This window comes from Panthera onca, chromosome C1 (assembly GCF_046562875.1).
Source record: "Panthera onca isolate mPanOnc1 chromosome C1, mPanOnc1 haplotype 2, whole genome shotgun sequence".
NCBI lineage: Eukaryota > Metazoa > Chordata > Mammalia > Carnivora > Felidae > Panthera > Panthera onca.
This window is the reverse complement of record NC_138346.1, coordinates 82,883,813-82,899,400: the sequence shown is the minus strand read 5'-3', so window position 1 is coordinate 82,899,400 and position 15,588 is coordinate 82,883,813. Positions and strand designations below refer to the sequence as shown.

At 33.6% G+C, this 15,588-nt stretch overlaps 1 protein-coding gene across 11 annotated transcripts in view; it reads right to left on the bottom strand.

Moving 5' to 3' along the window:
- ORC4 (origin recognition complex subunit 4) overlaps nt 1-15,588 on the bottom strand; it is an 81,621-nt gene that overhangs the window by 14,885 nt on the left and 51,148 nt on the right. For 10 of the 11 annotated variants that reach the window (XM_060626419.2, XM_060626420.2, XM_060626414.2 and 7 more), the window contains 4 exons: nt 7,318-7,393; nt 6,765-6,850; nt 4,005-4,053; nt 2,164-2,315 (listed from right to left, as the gene is read on the bottom strand). In XM_060626419.2, the coding sequence (XP_060482402.1) occupies nt 2,164-2,315; nt 4,005-4,053; nt 6,765-6,850; nt 7,318-7,393 (363 nt within the window). The remainder of the gene's footprint in view (nt 1-2,163; nt 2,316-4,004; nt 4,054-6,764; nt 6,851-7,317; nt 7,394-15,588) is intronic. The other variant, XM_081796373.1, reaches the window with a different exon arrangement.

The window sequence follows — 15,588 nt, the reverse complement described above, 5'->3', positions numbered from 1 at the left end:
GCTTAGCTGAATGAGCCACCCAGGTGCCCCATCACCAAGAATTTCAATAAGGAATTGCATATTCTATAAAGAATTCAGATTAAAGAAATGGTAAAATGTAGTAAGATTATTACATTCCTGAAAATTTAAATATCTTCATTATTTTATGTAACAAAGACTCAAGAAATAGTACATGTAATGGAGAAAAGTTGAGTTCACAAAACTACCTATAAATTCAAGCTGAAGCAAGCTGAACTACAAGAACAAACTATAGGAGAGGAAACTTGCAGGAACATGGCATGACACTGATAAGTTATTCTGTCTTTTGTCTTTATAGTGATATTTTAGAAACTACTTGCATTTGTGCTATTTGTCCTTAAAAAGTTAAAATCAAGTTTACTGTCAAGTTTCTATAGTAAAAAAAGCTTAAAAATGCTCTGGTGAGGCCCTAAAATATGGATTTTTAAATCTACCCAGATGATTTTCCTAATTACTAGATTGAGAAACCAATAATATAGAGCTTGAAAGAATTCAAGTGATCAACATGGGATCATGGTTAGTCTGGAAAGGAAGACAGGAAAGACTTAATAACTTGGGTTTAGAAGGGAGAAGGTGAATAAAAAACCTGGAATGTTAATAGGTTAAGTGCCAGCATAATTAAAAGAGACGAAAGTTATGTTCAGAAACAGCAGTATTATAAATTTATTTTCTATTAAGGAGTAGTTCTAGATCATCCATATAGGTAGGTGCCTGAAAGGTAGTGGAAACAACACTCTATACAACCAATAATTAAGAGCTTGAACTTGGGAATGAAAAGAAAGAGGTAGAAGTAAAAGGTATTTTAGTGGTGGAGAGTAATGACAGAAGCTGGCAATGTGGGAATAAAGGGGATAGTACCAAAAAAGAAATACTTCCACAGGGAAGAGGTTGTTTGCTGGCAAACTCACTAATCCACCCATCTTTTGACTTTTTTCCTATAAACATGGACATATGGATATACTTAGAATTGAACTGCATAGTTGGAGAATTATACACGTAGAATTTTTAAAGGCCTAAGATAACACTGCTAGGGAGCAGATGATTCTTTATTTGGTCCTTCATTGGGTCAATAACATTTGCCACTGCTTCTTCTACCCAAAGAGTTTTTTGGTTTTTTTGTTTTTGTTGTTTTTTTTTTTTTAGCAAGAAGATGCTTCCTTAACTCCTGTGGTATAACTGCTGCTTTTGGCAAGGAGCAATAAAGACCTGGCAGATGTTCTATGAGGGAGGCTTATTATGAAGGCATATATCATAGGCTCTAGAGCACCGGGAAAAGAAAACAGAGGAAGACACTACACAGAAAAACAGCACTGGCAGGAGGACTGTTGAAAGATGACTTAAAGCATTTCACTGTTCTAAAAAAAAAAAAAAAAAAAAAAAAAACAGCTGCAGGAAAGAAAAAGAAGTAAATGAGCCTGATACAAGGCTACCAAGAATGCAGGAGGGAAAAGAAGGATGAAAACAACAGACTCACGGCAGCCAGAGCATGAGAAGAGAGATGACCCGTAAGTACCAGTTTTATCTGAATTCAGTAATAAAGTTTATAATGTAAAAGAAGATAAAAAAAGGCCTGTGTAGCCATCTGAAGGTACATAGGGTTCAACATGTAGTCTTCACAAAGTAATGTGATAGCAACAATGAGACTATGGTTACAATCATTCTAAAATCCCCCCAAAAAGCAAAGAAGCCACTATCTACTCTGACATCTTGACAGAAGTAATCCCTTCCATTTCTCAAGATGTGTACTTACAAGGAGGGGATAGTATCATTTTTACTCAATTCCAAGCATTATCAAAATACAGAATGAATCTTAAATATAAAAGTAATTAGCAATTTTTATAACATGATGGTAAGATCATTTCATTGTCTGTTTACTTGCTAATGTAGAAATTATACTAGCATAATCTGACTTCGCATTTTCATTCAGTGATTCCACTGGAGAGAGGGAGGTATTAGTTTATGAGTATGTGTGAATAATTGTTTCCTTCAATCTGAGCTGAAAAGTAGGATAAATGCACAAGGCACTGATAAAACACATTTGAAAGAAATGCTTAATATAATCACCTACATAAGTGACTACATCAGTAATTAAGCTTTAATTATCTAAATATTATAATCAATTTTTTAATAGAAAGAATAACTTACCAATCTACATGTAAGACCAATAACTGCTAGTGGAGTCTGTGCAGACTGAGAAATGTCAAAAAGATTATAAAGGAGTGTCTGGTTTTTATGATGAGCAAAAAGATCAAATTCATCTAATATGAAGATCACTGGGCAACTACTAGACCTGTCACCTAAGATAAAATAAGAGTTTTATATTAATAAGCAATTATATCAACCTTTCTTAAGTTTCCAAATTATTCACTACATTTTAGTTGTTGAAACTCAATTCAACAAATACATACTGAAAAACCTACTTTGGGTAGGATACTTAACAGTGCATGTACATTTATTCAACAAAAAATTATTCACATGACAAGATAGCCCTTACTGCCCTCAAGTAGTTCACAGTCTAATTACCAGATTCTAGTTTACTAATAAAAAACTCAAGAATTATTTAAGTGATTATGCCATTATTTTTTAAATTATGGAAACATAATCTTTTACCATCAAAAAATTGACAAGGATCTCTTAACACCTACATAGTCCAAAACACTTTGGGATTAATAATAAAGGGAGCAACTAACTTATGAACAAAACTTTTGCTTCAAAAGAGACTTGTTTAGTTAGCAGAAATACAAAGTGCATTTTCCCAGGTGCTTAAAATTTTTACAAATAAATTGTTAAATTATGAAATTCAACCAAAGCCACTTTTAACTCCTTTTTGAGCCCTGCCCTGACAATTTTAATATTTCAACAATAGGGAAAGTTCAACATGACTCTGTGAATTCATTTTTCTCATTACAATGAGGGAAACTACTTTAACAGACGAATCACTATTACCTTAAAGTTTACAGCTTTATATTTACATACACAAGTGAAAAGAAAATCTGATAAGAGGACATTTAACAGATAATAAAACATATACAGAAACCTAAATGGCATGAAAAGCCCGAGGACTACTTAAAAAGTCTTATAAACAAACCTATATAATATAGAAATTTAGTATTTGATAAAATATGCCATTACAAATCAATGGGGAAAAGTGGTTTATACAAGGTCACATCTCAACTTTACACCTTATCAAAATAAGTTCTCACCAGATTATATGTATTAGATGAAAACATTAACTAGATGTCTTCAAAATCTGAAGACAAAAATTTCGACTACGTAAAAAATTTAAAACTTCAGCAGAAAAGTCCAAACCAAATTTAAGAGAAAAATAAGTGCAAGAATTTTCATGAATGAGTATGAGATAAACATCACCAAAATAAGGCAAAAGAACCAACAGGAAATACACAAACCAAAAAATATCAGTGGCCAATAAAAGTATGAAGTGGTGAGCATCATTAACACCAACATTATGCATATTAAGCTAAGAGATGTATTTTTTTCTCTTAGGCAAACATGAAAAATAATAACTTTGAATAAAAGTTGTGAAGGAAAAGGTACTCTCAAATATGTTTACAAAATAGAACTTCCAAGGTAGTTTGGTTATATTTATACTTTTAAATGTGGTACAGTTTGATCAAGAATTCTACTCACTAAAATTTACCCCAGGAAAAATCCAAATGACAATTTAAGCATTTCTTCCTAATTGTACAAAGTTAGAATGTCCAGAACTGGTGATTAAGAACCCAATTTAATATATTTGGAGCATAATTAATTTATAAAACAGAATATATGAGAACCATAAAAATGATGGTGTAGCTCACTAATTACCGACACAGAAAGATGTTCACAACACACCGTTAAGTAAGTGAAAAGATACAGGTTATACAATATGGAAAATTATTTTAATCTTATACAAAATTACGTCCATCTGTATCAGTGATATACTGTAGGTGATATCTTCAGATGGTGTTAAATATGCTAATATTTACCTTTTTTCAAAGCTTCCAGAAGAAATGAAAGGTTTTCAGCAAAGCTTCCCTGAACAACAAAAATAGACACCATGACTAAAAGTTTAATGAAATAAAGAATAAAAGAGGACTATGATATTTGGACATTATACAGGCATTATGTATCTATTTTTTTCTAGATTCAAATTAGTCAGCAGTCAGATTCTGAGCTGGATATTTCTATGTGCATCAATAAAAACTTAAAATGTTGAAGCAGGGATGGCATAGTGTTGAAAACGGCATTACTCTATCATGTTTACAATTTTGCATTTTCCAGATAAAATCTGTAAAAATGTTAACTTTAAAGGTTGTTTTTAAGACTTGCTATATTCTAAATACAGTCAGAGAACTAAAACTCCATTGTACTTCAAATACATTAAGCTCTTGCCAGTCTCAGATTAATTTGAACATTAAAAAATGCCCATGAATTTAAATCAGATCCAAAAGGAAATGGGAGAAGAAATTTGCCTCAAATATTCCATACTATAATTGTTTTTACCTATTCAAGAGCATATCATAGAATGTGTATATATCATATCAAATTTGGCTGTTTACTTGGAACACAGCCAAAACATTTTTGGATAAAACTTAAATATATTCTACATGGAAATTAAGAGAGTAGCACATGCATTACCCTGATGTTCCAGCTTGTGGATAAAGGCCCTTTAAAATATTTTTTCATTTAAGTCATTAATTTTTACATTATTCAGATTTTTTGATTTAAATAAAAAACCAACTTTAAATTTGCAAAGACATAGCAGAGAAAAGAAATCCACTTGTTTCCCAATTTTGAGAGAACTGATACAAAATAGCATAATAGGTTTTTAAGAACTTGCACATATTTTACTATAATTGCATGTTGTCAAATCAACATTATTTCCAAGACAGGTAGGGCAAGAGGTATTTACCATAATATAAATAAAGGCTCACAGGCTGTGGGTAAGTCAGTAGCCAAAGTTATTCAAACGTTGTTAGTCTTTTTTCTGAAGTTTATTTATTTATTTTTAAGAGAGAGAGAGTGTGTGTGAATCCCAAGCAGACTCTGTGCTGTCAGTGCTGAGGCTGATTTGGGGCTTAATCCCACAAATTGGGAGATCATGACCTGAGCCAAAATCAAGAGTTGGACGCCCGACCAAAGGAGCCACCCAAATGTCACCCTCCTTCTTTTTAAACACAGCTATACCTGACATTAAGTTTATCATTATATAAATACATATGCACATATAAGAATATCCTTATATGAATACATATACATGTATTGTATATAGATATCCATATACATTTACAGGAATATAGAAATTTGCTCTAAGTATATCAAAACAGAAAGACTCTGGGTTCAGTTAAGTGACTTAGGTTCTTAATGTCCAGCCTTTGTCATTTTATGACCTTAGGTAAGCTAAATATATTGTTTGCCTCAGGTGACTGATCTATATAATGTAGAAGTTAAATAATGTCTTTATGTGATGCTATAACAAAAGTAATGACCCAGGATGTTAAACAACGGTGACTTTTTAATCAATTCCTATGAATCCAATATGAATAGGTCCATTTAGGAAAGTTAGAAACACCAGTCTACATCGATTGCAAACCGAAGGCCAAACTGAGCCTACCTAATAGTAAATCTCCTTGATCAGGTAGGCCACTGTATTCAACAGTACAGTCTTAACAGGAGACAGAACATTAGACTTATAGAAGGGGCATTATGAACCTGTAGACAGTGTAGAAGGATAACACATGATTGGCTCAACTTTTTATAAGTAATTACGAAAGAAGCTTACAACTATGGCTATGCCATTGCAGAAAAGAGTATACATTTTAGAGTGATAGTACTGTATGATCACCAGTGAGCAGAAAATGAACCTGGGATGTATACAACCCACTTTAATTGAGTAAGCAGTAGGAGAGGTAGTCATTTCATTATGAAAGTTAAGGTAGCTATAAATTAATGTTTCTCTTGAACCCTATAAATAAAGTGATAGGGTAAACATTTTAATAAAAGTTCCAGAACACTGCTGATCAGTTTCATTTAAGTAACTGATGTTCACCAATCCTGAGATTCCAAGCTGCTACAATAATGAGGTATAAATAAGTTTCTGAAAACATTTTAATAGTAAGAGATAACTGACATTTGTAAGAGATAACTGAAATTTGTATAGTACATCACAAACCCAGCATTTTTCAAATATAAATTATGTTCAATGCGCCCTTTTGTCTTTAGAATAAATCTGTGAAGTATGAAAAGATAATGCACATTTAACACAGATGAGAAATCTCAACTTCAGAGATACTAGCCATGATGGCCATGTAGTCAATAGTTTCAAGACAAGGCTCAAATCCACATTTCATAGCTTCAAATTCAGCACATTTTCCATTACACCTAGCTACCCAAGTCTCAAAAGACTAAAAACAGACTGCTAGAGTGTAGTACTTTAAAAAATGTATTAATCTACCTCCAAGGACAGAGAATCAAGATATTTCTCTTAACACGTAAAGAAACAAACTCAGATAATATCTACAGAAACACGGATTTCTTGACTATTTTATAGTGTGATCTACTTAAAAAAATCTAAATATAAAGATATGAATAAATGCATCCTAGAACATTATACTTTTTTATGACAAGAATATTTCAGATTTCAATTTAGAATCTCTGAACCTGCCCTAGTCTTTCAAAAATATAAAAATATCTATGCCATGCAAACATTAAAGCCTATTTAATAAAGGAATAGAAACGATACTTACAAAAACTTTATCTCCAACTACATTTTCCAGATTTAACTGTCTTGTGATTTCCTTTAGGGCAATTTTATCATTGATCTGCAGCAGTCCTGAAATAAAGTCCATTTAAAAATATTTAATTAAAATGAAATATTTATTTGATAGAGCACAGGTTATTTTCCAGTCAAGTAAGTTTTCTAACGCTTTTTAAATTTAACTAAAAAGAAAAAAGTCAAAAGCCTGTTTGTTTACATTACTTCCTTTTTGAAGCACAGCAATGAAGATGTGGTAGACTTAAAGAACTATCTACCTCGGGATTCTTTTATTTTAAGAAAAGAAAGACAAAAAACAAGAGTCCTTATGTGCCTCCTTTATATATTATTATTATTATTATTATTATTTTACTTTCTAAAAATAATGCATATGGTACTTTAAAGTGGAAGTTGTTAAACATGAACCATGTTTTTAAAATATAATTGTCATCCACCTTTAAACATTTTAGGTAAATTAGGTTTTGTATTATAAAAAGCTCACATGGCTTATATCATTTCCAATGGCAAAATTATGACATACTTACCATTTAGGTGAACTTGTAATACATTCTCACTCACTTCTTCTATTTCCATTAGTTCTTTCAAAGCATGGTTTATTAACTAAGTGGTATTAAAAAAAGTTTATGGAATATTTAGATAAAAATCATAAGCTTGTATTTTTTTAAACTATGAATAATAGAAACAGAACATAATAAAAATATCATTTGAAACAAATAAATTTGCACATTATTCAGATAAAAGAAAGGTTTAAGTAGAACATCTAATGTCCGACTCAAGATGCCAGAGACAAGACTGATGTCACACTCTCTCAATCATCTCCCCAAACTAATAAATGTTTATAAACAACCGTCAAGTTTACAAAGACATATTTGTCTGTTAAGTCACATAAGTCACATGTATCAAATGATTACAAAAATCAACCCCAATCAATATATCAATTTCTATGAAATACTGGTAACTACTCTGTATGTTACCATGAAATAAAAACAACCCTCAAGTTTACAAAGACATATTTGTCTGTTAAGTCACATTAAGTCACTTGTATCAAATGACTACAAAAATCAACCCCAATCAATATATCGACTTCTATGAAATACTGCTAACTACTCTGTATGTTACCATGAAATAACAACTGGAAAAGTAAAAACTACCAAGAGGATAACCTGAAAAAGAGATGGCCCCTCTGTTAGTTGCTAGGTATAGTACCCATCCCTCATCCACAGTTTCAATTTTCATTAGTGTGGAAGCAGATGAATCCTCCTTTTGACGTTATGGTCAAAAGGTCAATAGTAGCCTAATGTTACATAAAAATGCCTACATCATTCACCTAACCTAATCTCATCATGTAGGCATTTTATCATCTTACATCATCACAAGGGTAAATAAAGGACAAAACGATACTTTGAGAGAGACACCTCACTGAAATAACTCACTGTATTTGTTATAACTATTCTATTTTATTACTATTTATTTTTTATCTCTTACTGTGCCTTATTTATACATTACACGTTCCCAAAGGTATATATGCATAAAAAATAACAGTACATATAGGGTGTGTTACTATCTCCGTGGTTTCAGCCATTCACTGGAGTCTTGAAATGTATGCCCTATGGGTGAGAGGACACTACCGTACACAGAACAAGACCCTATTAAAGAAACGTAGAGCTTGTAATAAGAAAATTACTACTACTAATATAATTACTACTAAAAATACACTCACAAAGTGTTATACCATCTTAAACTGTTTTAATTATAAAGTTTCGGATTTGTATAACTACAGATTCCTATGCCACATACTTTCTATTCTCTATTCTTTTGACTTGTGATATCACAATTACACTGCAATATAATATACATCTCTTCACATTAATATTGCATTCATTTTTTTAAATTTAAAAATGAACACAACTAAGAAAAGCAAAAAAGCTTTTAAAAGGAAGAGCAATGATGAAGGACTACTCCTTCTAATATTAAAATAGAAAGGACTATTACAAAATAAATGGTCGCCCAAAATAGGCTGTGTATACAAAATTAAATTACTAAAGTTGGTATCAAAATTTAGTGAGGACAAAAGAATTATTCAAAAAACAAAAAAAACCAATGGAACAACTGGTAAGCCATTTTGAAAAACAAAATACTATTTGTATTTGCAATATTCTATTTGTCACTACAACATCTTTGTGAAATAGGAAGAAGTAAATATCATTTTAAATTATTAAGTTTCACAATATGGTATCAAACATACTAGCCATTCTGGTATATCTGTACTGTTTTAAAAACAAATGGAACTCTATGTCAGATCATAGTTAAACTAAGTCCTCTAAAAAAGGGATAATCTCAAAATATTAAGTGACATACTATGAAATAAAGCCTAGTAAGAAGTGACATTCTTTATAGAGAACCATTAGAAAATGAGGTGGCACTTCTTGGCCTTTAGATTAAGTATGAGTCTATCGTAAGAGTTCGTCCCCAGGTAATACAAACTTCATATCTCTAACAATCAAATCATCCTAAATACCCCAGAAATCAACCTGAAAACTGGCAAAAAAAAAAAAAAAAAAAAAAAACCCTCCACAAATAAAGGTAGAGAGGAGGCTACATCAAAGGAGGTAGGAAGTATGGAGAATCAACTTGGGAGAAAAATGTATCGTAGCCAATGGAGTAGGGAGGAAGTTACCATCTGGAGAAGGGCAAGAGACAGGCTAACACATAGGGAAGTATACAGGAAATGAATCCCCACAGCAATTGGCTTGGAAAGTGAGAGGGCCTGAATTTCTTGAGTTCTTGCAACCAGTGGGGCTTAAAGCCTGGAGTTCTAAAGGTCAGCATGCTTGGCTCAGGGAAAGCTGGGACTGGGACACTGGGACTGCTCTTGGAGAGAAGGCTGGGCAAACAGCCTATGGACACAGCTTGCAAAAACCAATCTGGATAGTGCCCGGGGCACACTGTAGGGAGGTTAGCTACTCCTCTCTGAGAATGTTCCAGAGTGAGGGCATTCAGAGAGAGAGAGAGACCTCCAGGTAAAAAGGAACTGGCAGGTACCAATTACCTCACCTGCCTGTCAGAAAACAGAGCTACCAGCAAAAAACAGTCTTGGGCCCACACTCATTACCTAATTTGCTTACACCAAGCCCCACCCACCCCCTCACAATCTGGGGAAAACAACCTTCCTAGTCACTCTTGCCTAGGTCACAGCATGGCAGGCCCCCTCTCCTACAAGACTGGCCCAAACCCGTGCCAATACTATGGCTCCTATCTGGTAAGTTTTGCAAAGCTGCAGTTTAGGTGATGGTGGTGACAGGTTATTTCACAAAGCAGACCAGAACACATTTAGTTAAAATGCACTACATTCAGGGCAGGGACCAAACACTGCCCACAATAGGCATCTGTAGATGACTGCCCTGAAGCATAAAACTATCAGGACCACACAACAGCAGAGTACACTTAGCATTGCTGGAAGTGCCAGGTCCTGGGGAAGAAGGGACACTATACTACAGGGCACCACAGGACCTCTTCTTCATAAAGCCATTGCCCTCAAAAATAGGAGAAGTAGCTGACTTCCCTCACACATAGACACTGAGACTTATACAAAATGGGAAGACAGAAGAATTTCTCCCAAATGAGATAACAGGACAAGGACATGGCAAAAAACCTAAGTGAAACAGATAAAAGAAAATTTAAAGCAATGATTACAAGTATACTTACCGGACTTGAGAAAAGAGTGGAGCACATCAATGAGACCATTAACACAGAGATAAGAAGTAACACAGCACAGAAAAAGGACTCAATAAATGAAATGAGAAACATGCTTGATGGAATAAACTGCAGGCTGGAAGAAGAGGAACTAATTAATGACCCAGAAGACAGAGTAATGGAAAATAATCAAGCTGAACAAAAGAAAGAAAAAAGAATTATGGAAAATGAGAACAGATGTAGAGAATTTCAATGTCTCCATCAAATGTAATAACATTCATATTACAGGAGTCCCAGGAGCACAGAGAAAAGGGAGTAAAGAATTTATTTGGAGAAATAATAGCTGAAAACTTCCTTAATTTGGGGAAGGAAACAGATATCCAGATCTAGGAGGCACAAAGAAACCCCAACAAAAGCAACAAAAGTAGATGCACACCAAGACATATGTAATTAAAATGGGAAAATACAGTGGTAAAGGAAAAAATATTAAAAGTGACAAGATAAAGATAGACAGTTATATACAAAGGAAATACCATAAGGCTACCAGAGAATTTTTCAGCAGAAACTTTCCAATCCAGAAAGGAGTGCCATGTTATATGCAAACTGCTGAATGGGAAATATCTGCAGCCAAGAATACTCTTTCCTGCAAGGCTATCAGAATAGAAGGAAAGAGTGAGTTTGTCAGACAAACAAAAATTAAAGGAGTTCATGACCACTAAACCAGCCCTGCAGAAAATATTAAAGGGGTCTCTTTGAGTGTAAATAAAGGAAGACCAAAATGACAGCATGAAGGTAGGAAACACAAAAATAGTAAAAATGAATATTCCTGTAAAAAAAAAAATCAGTAAAGGAATTCACAAAATGAAAGGATATAAAATATGACACCACATATCTAAAACATGGGGAGACGAAGAGTAAAGAATGGGTTCAAACTTAAACAACCATCAACTTGTATACAGGCTGCTCTATGCCGAAGATGTTATATACAAACCTAATGGTAACCACAAATCAAAAACCACTAATAAATATGCAAAGAATAAAGAGAAGAAATCCAAACATATCATTAAAGAAATCAGCAAACCATGAGAGAGAAAAGAAAAAATCAGAAAATCTTCAGAAACAACCACAGAACAAGTAATAAAACGGCAACAAATGCATATCAATAATAACTTTGAATGTAAATGGACTAAAAACTCCAATGTAAATGTAAATGAATGTAAATGGACTAAAGACTCCAATAAACAGACAGAGGGTAACAGAATGGACAAAAAAACCCAAGACCCATCTATATGATGTGTACAAGAGACACATTTTAGACCTAAACACACCTGCAGATTGAAAGTGAGGGGATGGAGAAACATTTATCATGTAAATGGATGTCAAAAGAAAGCCAGAGTAGCAATACTTATATTGGCTTTAAATCAAAGACTGTTAACAAGAGACCAAGAAAGACACTATGTAACAATTAAGGGAACAATCCAATAGACTATAATAATTGTAAATATTTACACATCCAACATGGGAGCACTCCAATACATAAAACATTTAATAACAAACATAAAGGAATGAATCAATAATAATACAACAGTAGGGGACTTTAACACCCCACTGACATCAATGTACAGATCATCTAAACGGAAAATCAACAAGGACAATGACTTGGAATGATACATTGGACCAGAAAGATTTAGCAGATATATTAACATTCCATCCAAAAATAGCAGAATACACATCCTTCTCAAGCACACATGGAACTTTCTCCAAAACAGATCTCCAAATATTAGGCCACAAAACAAGCCTCAACAAATTAAAGTCATACCGTGTATCTTTTATGAAAACAACATTATGAAACTATACGTCAACCACAAAGAAAAAAATCTCAGAAAACCACAAATACATGGAGGTTAACTAACATGCTACTGAACAATGAATGGGTCAACCAGGAAATCAAAGAAGGAAATAAAAAAGCACATGGAAACAAATAAATATAAAAATATAATGGTTCACACCTGTGGGACACAGTTTTAAGAGGGAAGTTTATAGCAATAAGAGCCTACAGGCCTACCTCAAGAAGCAAGATAAATCTCAAGTAAATAATCTTACACCTAAAGGAGCTAAAAAGAACAAAAAAACCTAAAACCAGCAAAGGAAGGAAATAATAAAGATTAGAGCAGAAATAAATGATATAGAAACCAAAAAAACAATAGAACAGATCAATGAAACCAAGAGCTTGTTCTTTGGGGGAAAAAAAATGATAAAACTGGTAAGCCTCTAGCCACACTTACCAGGAAAAAAAAAAAAAAAAAAAAAAGAAAAAAACCAAATAAATAAAATCAAAAACGAGAGAGGAGAAATAACAAACACCACAGAAATATAAACATTCATAGAACAATATGAAAAACTACATGCCAACATTGGACAGCCTAGAAGAAATAGGTAAATTCCTAGAAACATGTAACCTACCAAAACTGACACAGGAAGAACAGAAAATTTGAACAGACTAATAACCAGTGAGAAAATTACATCAGTAATCAAAAAAACTCCCAGGAAACAAAAGTCCAGAGCCACTTGGCTTCTCAAATTCTACAATCATTTGAAGAACAGTTAATACCTATGCTTCTCAAACATTCCAAAAAATAAAAAAGGAAGGAAAACTTCAAATTCATTCTATGAGGACAGCATTATCCTGACACCGAAACTAGATAAAGACATCACAAAAACAACTACAGGCCAAGATCTCTGATGAATACAGATGCAAAAATTCTCAACATAATACCAGCAAACAGAATCCAACAATACATTAAAAAAAATTATTCACCACAATCAAGCGGGATTTAATGCTGGGTTGCAAGGGCGGTTCACTATTTGCAAATCAATCAACATGATACAGCACATCAATAAGATAAAGAATAAGAACCATATGATTATTTTAGTAGATGCAGAGAAAGCATTTGGCAAAGTACAACATCTATTCATGATAAAAACCCTCAATGGAGTAGGTTTAGAGGAAACATACCTAAACATAAAATAGAGGAGGAACTGAAAGCCTTTCCCTTAAGGTCAGGAACAACACAAAAGATGTCTTTGTATTCAACACTTGTATTCAACATACTACTGGAAGTCCTAGCCACAGCAATCAGAAAATATAAAGAAATAAAAGGCATTCAAAACAGTAAGGAAGCAGTAAAACTTTTCACTTATTTGCAGATGACATGATACTCTATATAGAAAACCCAAAAGACTCCAACAAAAAGCTGCTAAAATAAATGAAGTCAGTAAAGTGGCAAGATATAAAATCAATGTACAGATCTCCATTGCATTTCTATACGAAGCAGTAGAAAGAGAAATTAAGAAAACAATACCATTTACAATTGCACCAAAAAGAGTAAGATATCTAGGATAAACATAACCAAAGAGGTGACAAATCTGGTCCCTGAAAACTATAAAGCACTGATGAAAGAAAATGAAGAGGACACAAAGAGATAGGAAGACATTCTATGCTCATGGATTGTAAGAATATTGTTAAAATGTCTAAACTACCCAAAGCAATATGCATTTAATGTAGTTCCTGTCAAAATACTAAGCATTTTTAACAGAGCTAGAACAAATAATCCTAAATTGTCTATGCAACCACAGAAGACCCCAAATAGCCAAAGCAATCTTAAAAGCAAAGCTGGAGGCATCACAATTCCAGACTTCAAGTTACATTACAAGGCTGCAGTAATCAAGACAGTATGGTACTGGCACAAAAATAGACATGCAGACCAATGGAATAGAAAACCCAGAAATAAACCCACAATTATATGGTCCATTAATCTTCGACAAAGTGGGAAAGAATATCCAAAAGGAAAAAGATAATGTCTTCAAAAAATGGGGGCACCTGGGTGGCTCAGTTGGTTGAGCATCCAACTTCGGCTCAGGTCATGATCTCACAGTCTGTGAGTTCGAGCCCTGTGTTGGGCTCTGTGCTGACAGCTCAGAGCCTGGAGCCTGCTTCGGATTCTGTGTCTCCCTCTCTCTCTGCCCCTCCCCTGCTCATGATCTGGCTCTCTCTGTCTCAAAAATAAATAAAAACATTAAAAAAAATTAAGAAACAAACAAACAAAAAATGGTGCTGGGAAAATTGGACAGAAACATGCAGAAGAATGAAACTGGACCACTCTCTTATACCATATGCAAAAATAGACTCAAAATCTACTAAAGACCTAAATGTGAGATCTGAAACCGTAAAAATTCTACAAGAAAGCACAGATAGTAATTTCTCTGACACTGGCCTTTAGGAACTTCTTTCTAAATAGCTCCCCCTGAGACAAGGGAAAAAAAAAAAAAAGCAAAAATAAACTATTGGGACTATATCAAAATGTAAAGCTTCTGGATGGTGAAGAAAACCAACAAAACTACAAGGCAACCTACTGAATGAGAGAAGATATCTGCAAATGACATATCTGATAAAGCGTTAGTATCCAAAATATATAAAGAGCTGATACAACCCAACACCCCAAAAACAAATAATCCAATTTACAAATGGACAGAAGACAGATATTTTCCCAAGGAAAACATACAGATGGCCAACAAACCCATTGAAAGATGCTCAACATCACTCAGCATCAAGGAAATGCAAATCAAAACCACAAGGAGATATCATTTCACACCTGCCAGAATGGTTAGAATAAAAAAAAGAACAGGTGCTGGCAAGGATGTGGAGCAAAAGGAACCCTCATGCACTGTTGGTGGGAATGCAAATTGGTACAGCTACTGTGAAAGATAATATGAGGTTCCTCAAAAAGTTAAAAGAGAACTAACCTACAATCCAACAAATATACCAGTGGATATTTCCCTAAAGAATACAAAAACACTAATTCAAAGAGATACACACACCCCATGTTTATATAGCATTATTTACAACTGCCAAATTATGGAAGCAAAGTGTCCATTGATAGATGAATGGATAAAGAAGACATGGTATACACACACAATGGAATATTATTCAGCCATTAAAAAAGAATCAAATCTTGCCTTTTGCAATGACATGCATGGAGGGATAATGCTGAGTGAAATAAGTCAGAGAAAAAGACAGATACCATATGATTTCACTCATGTGG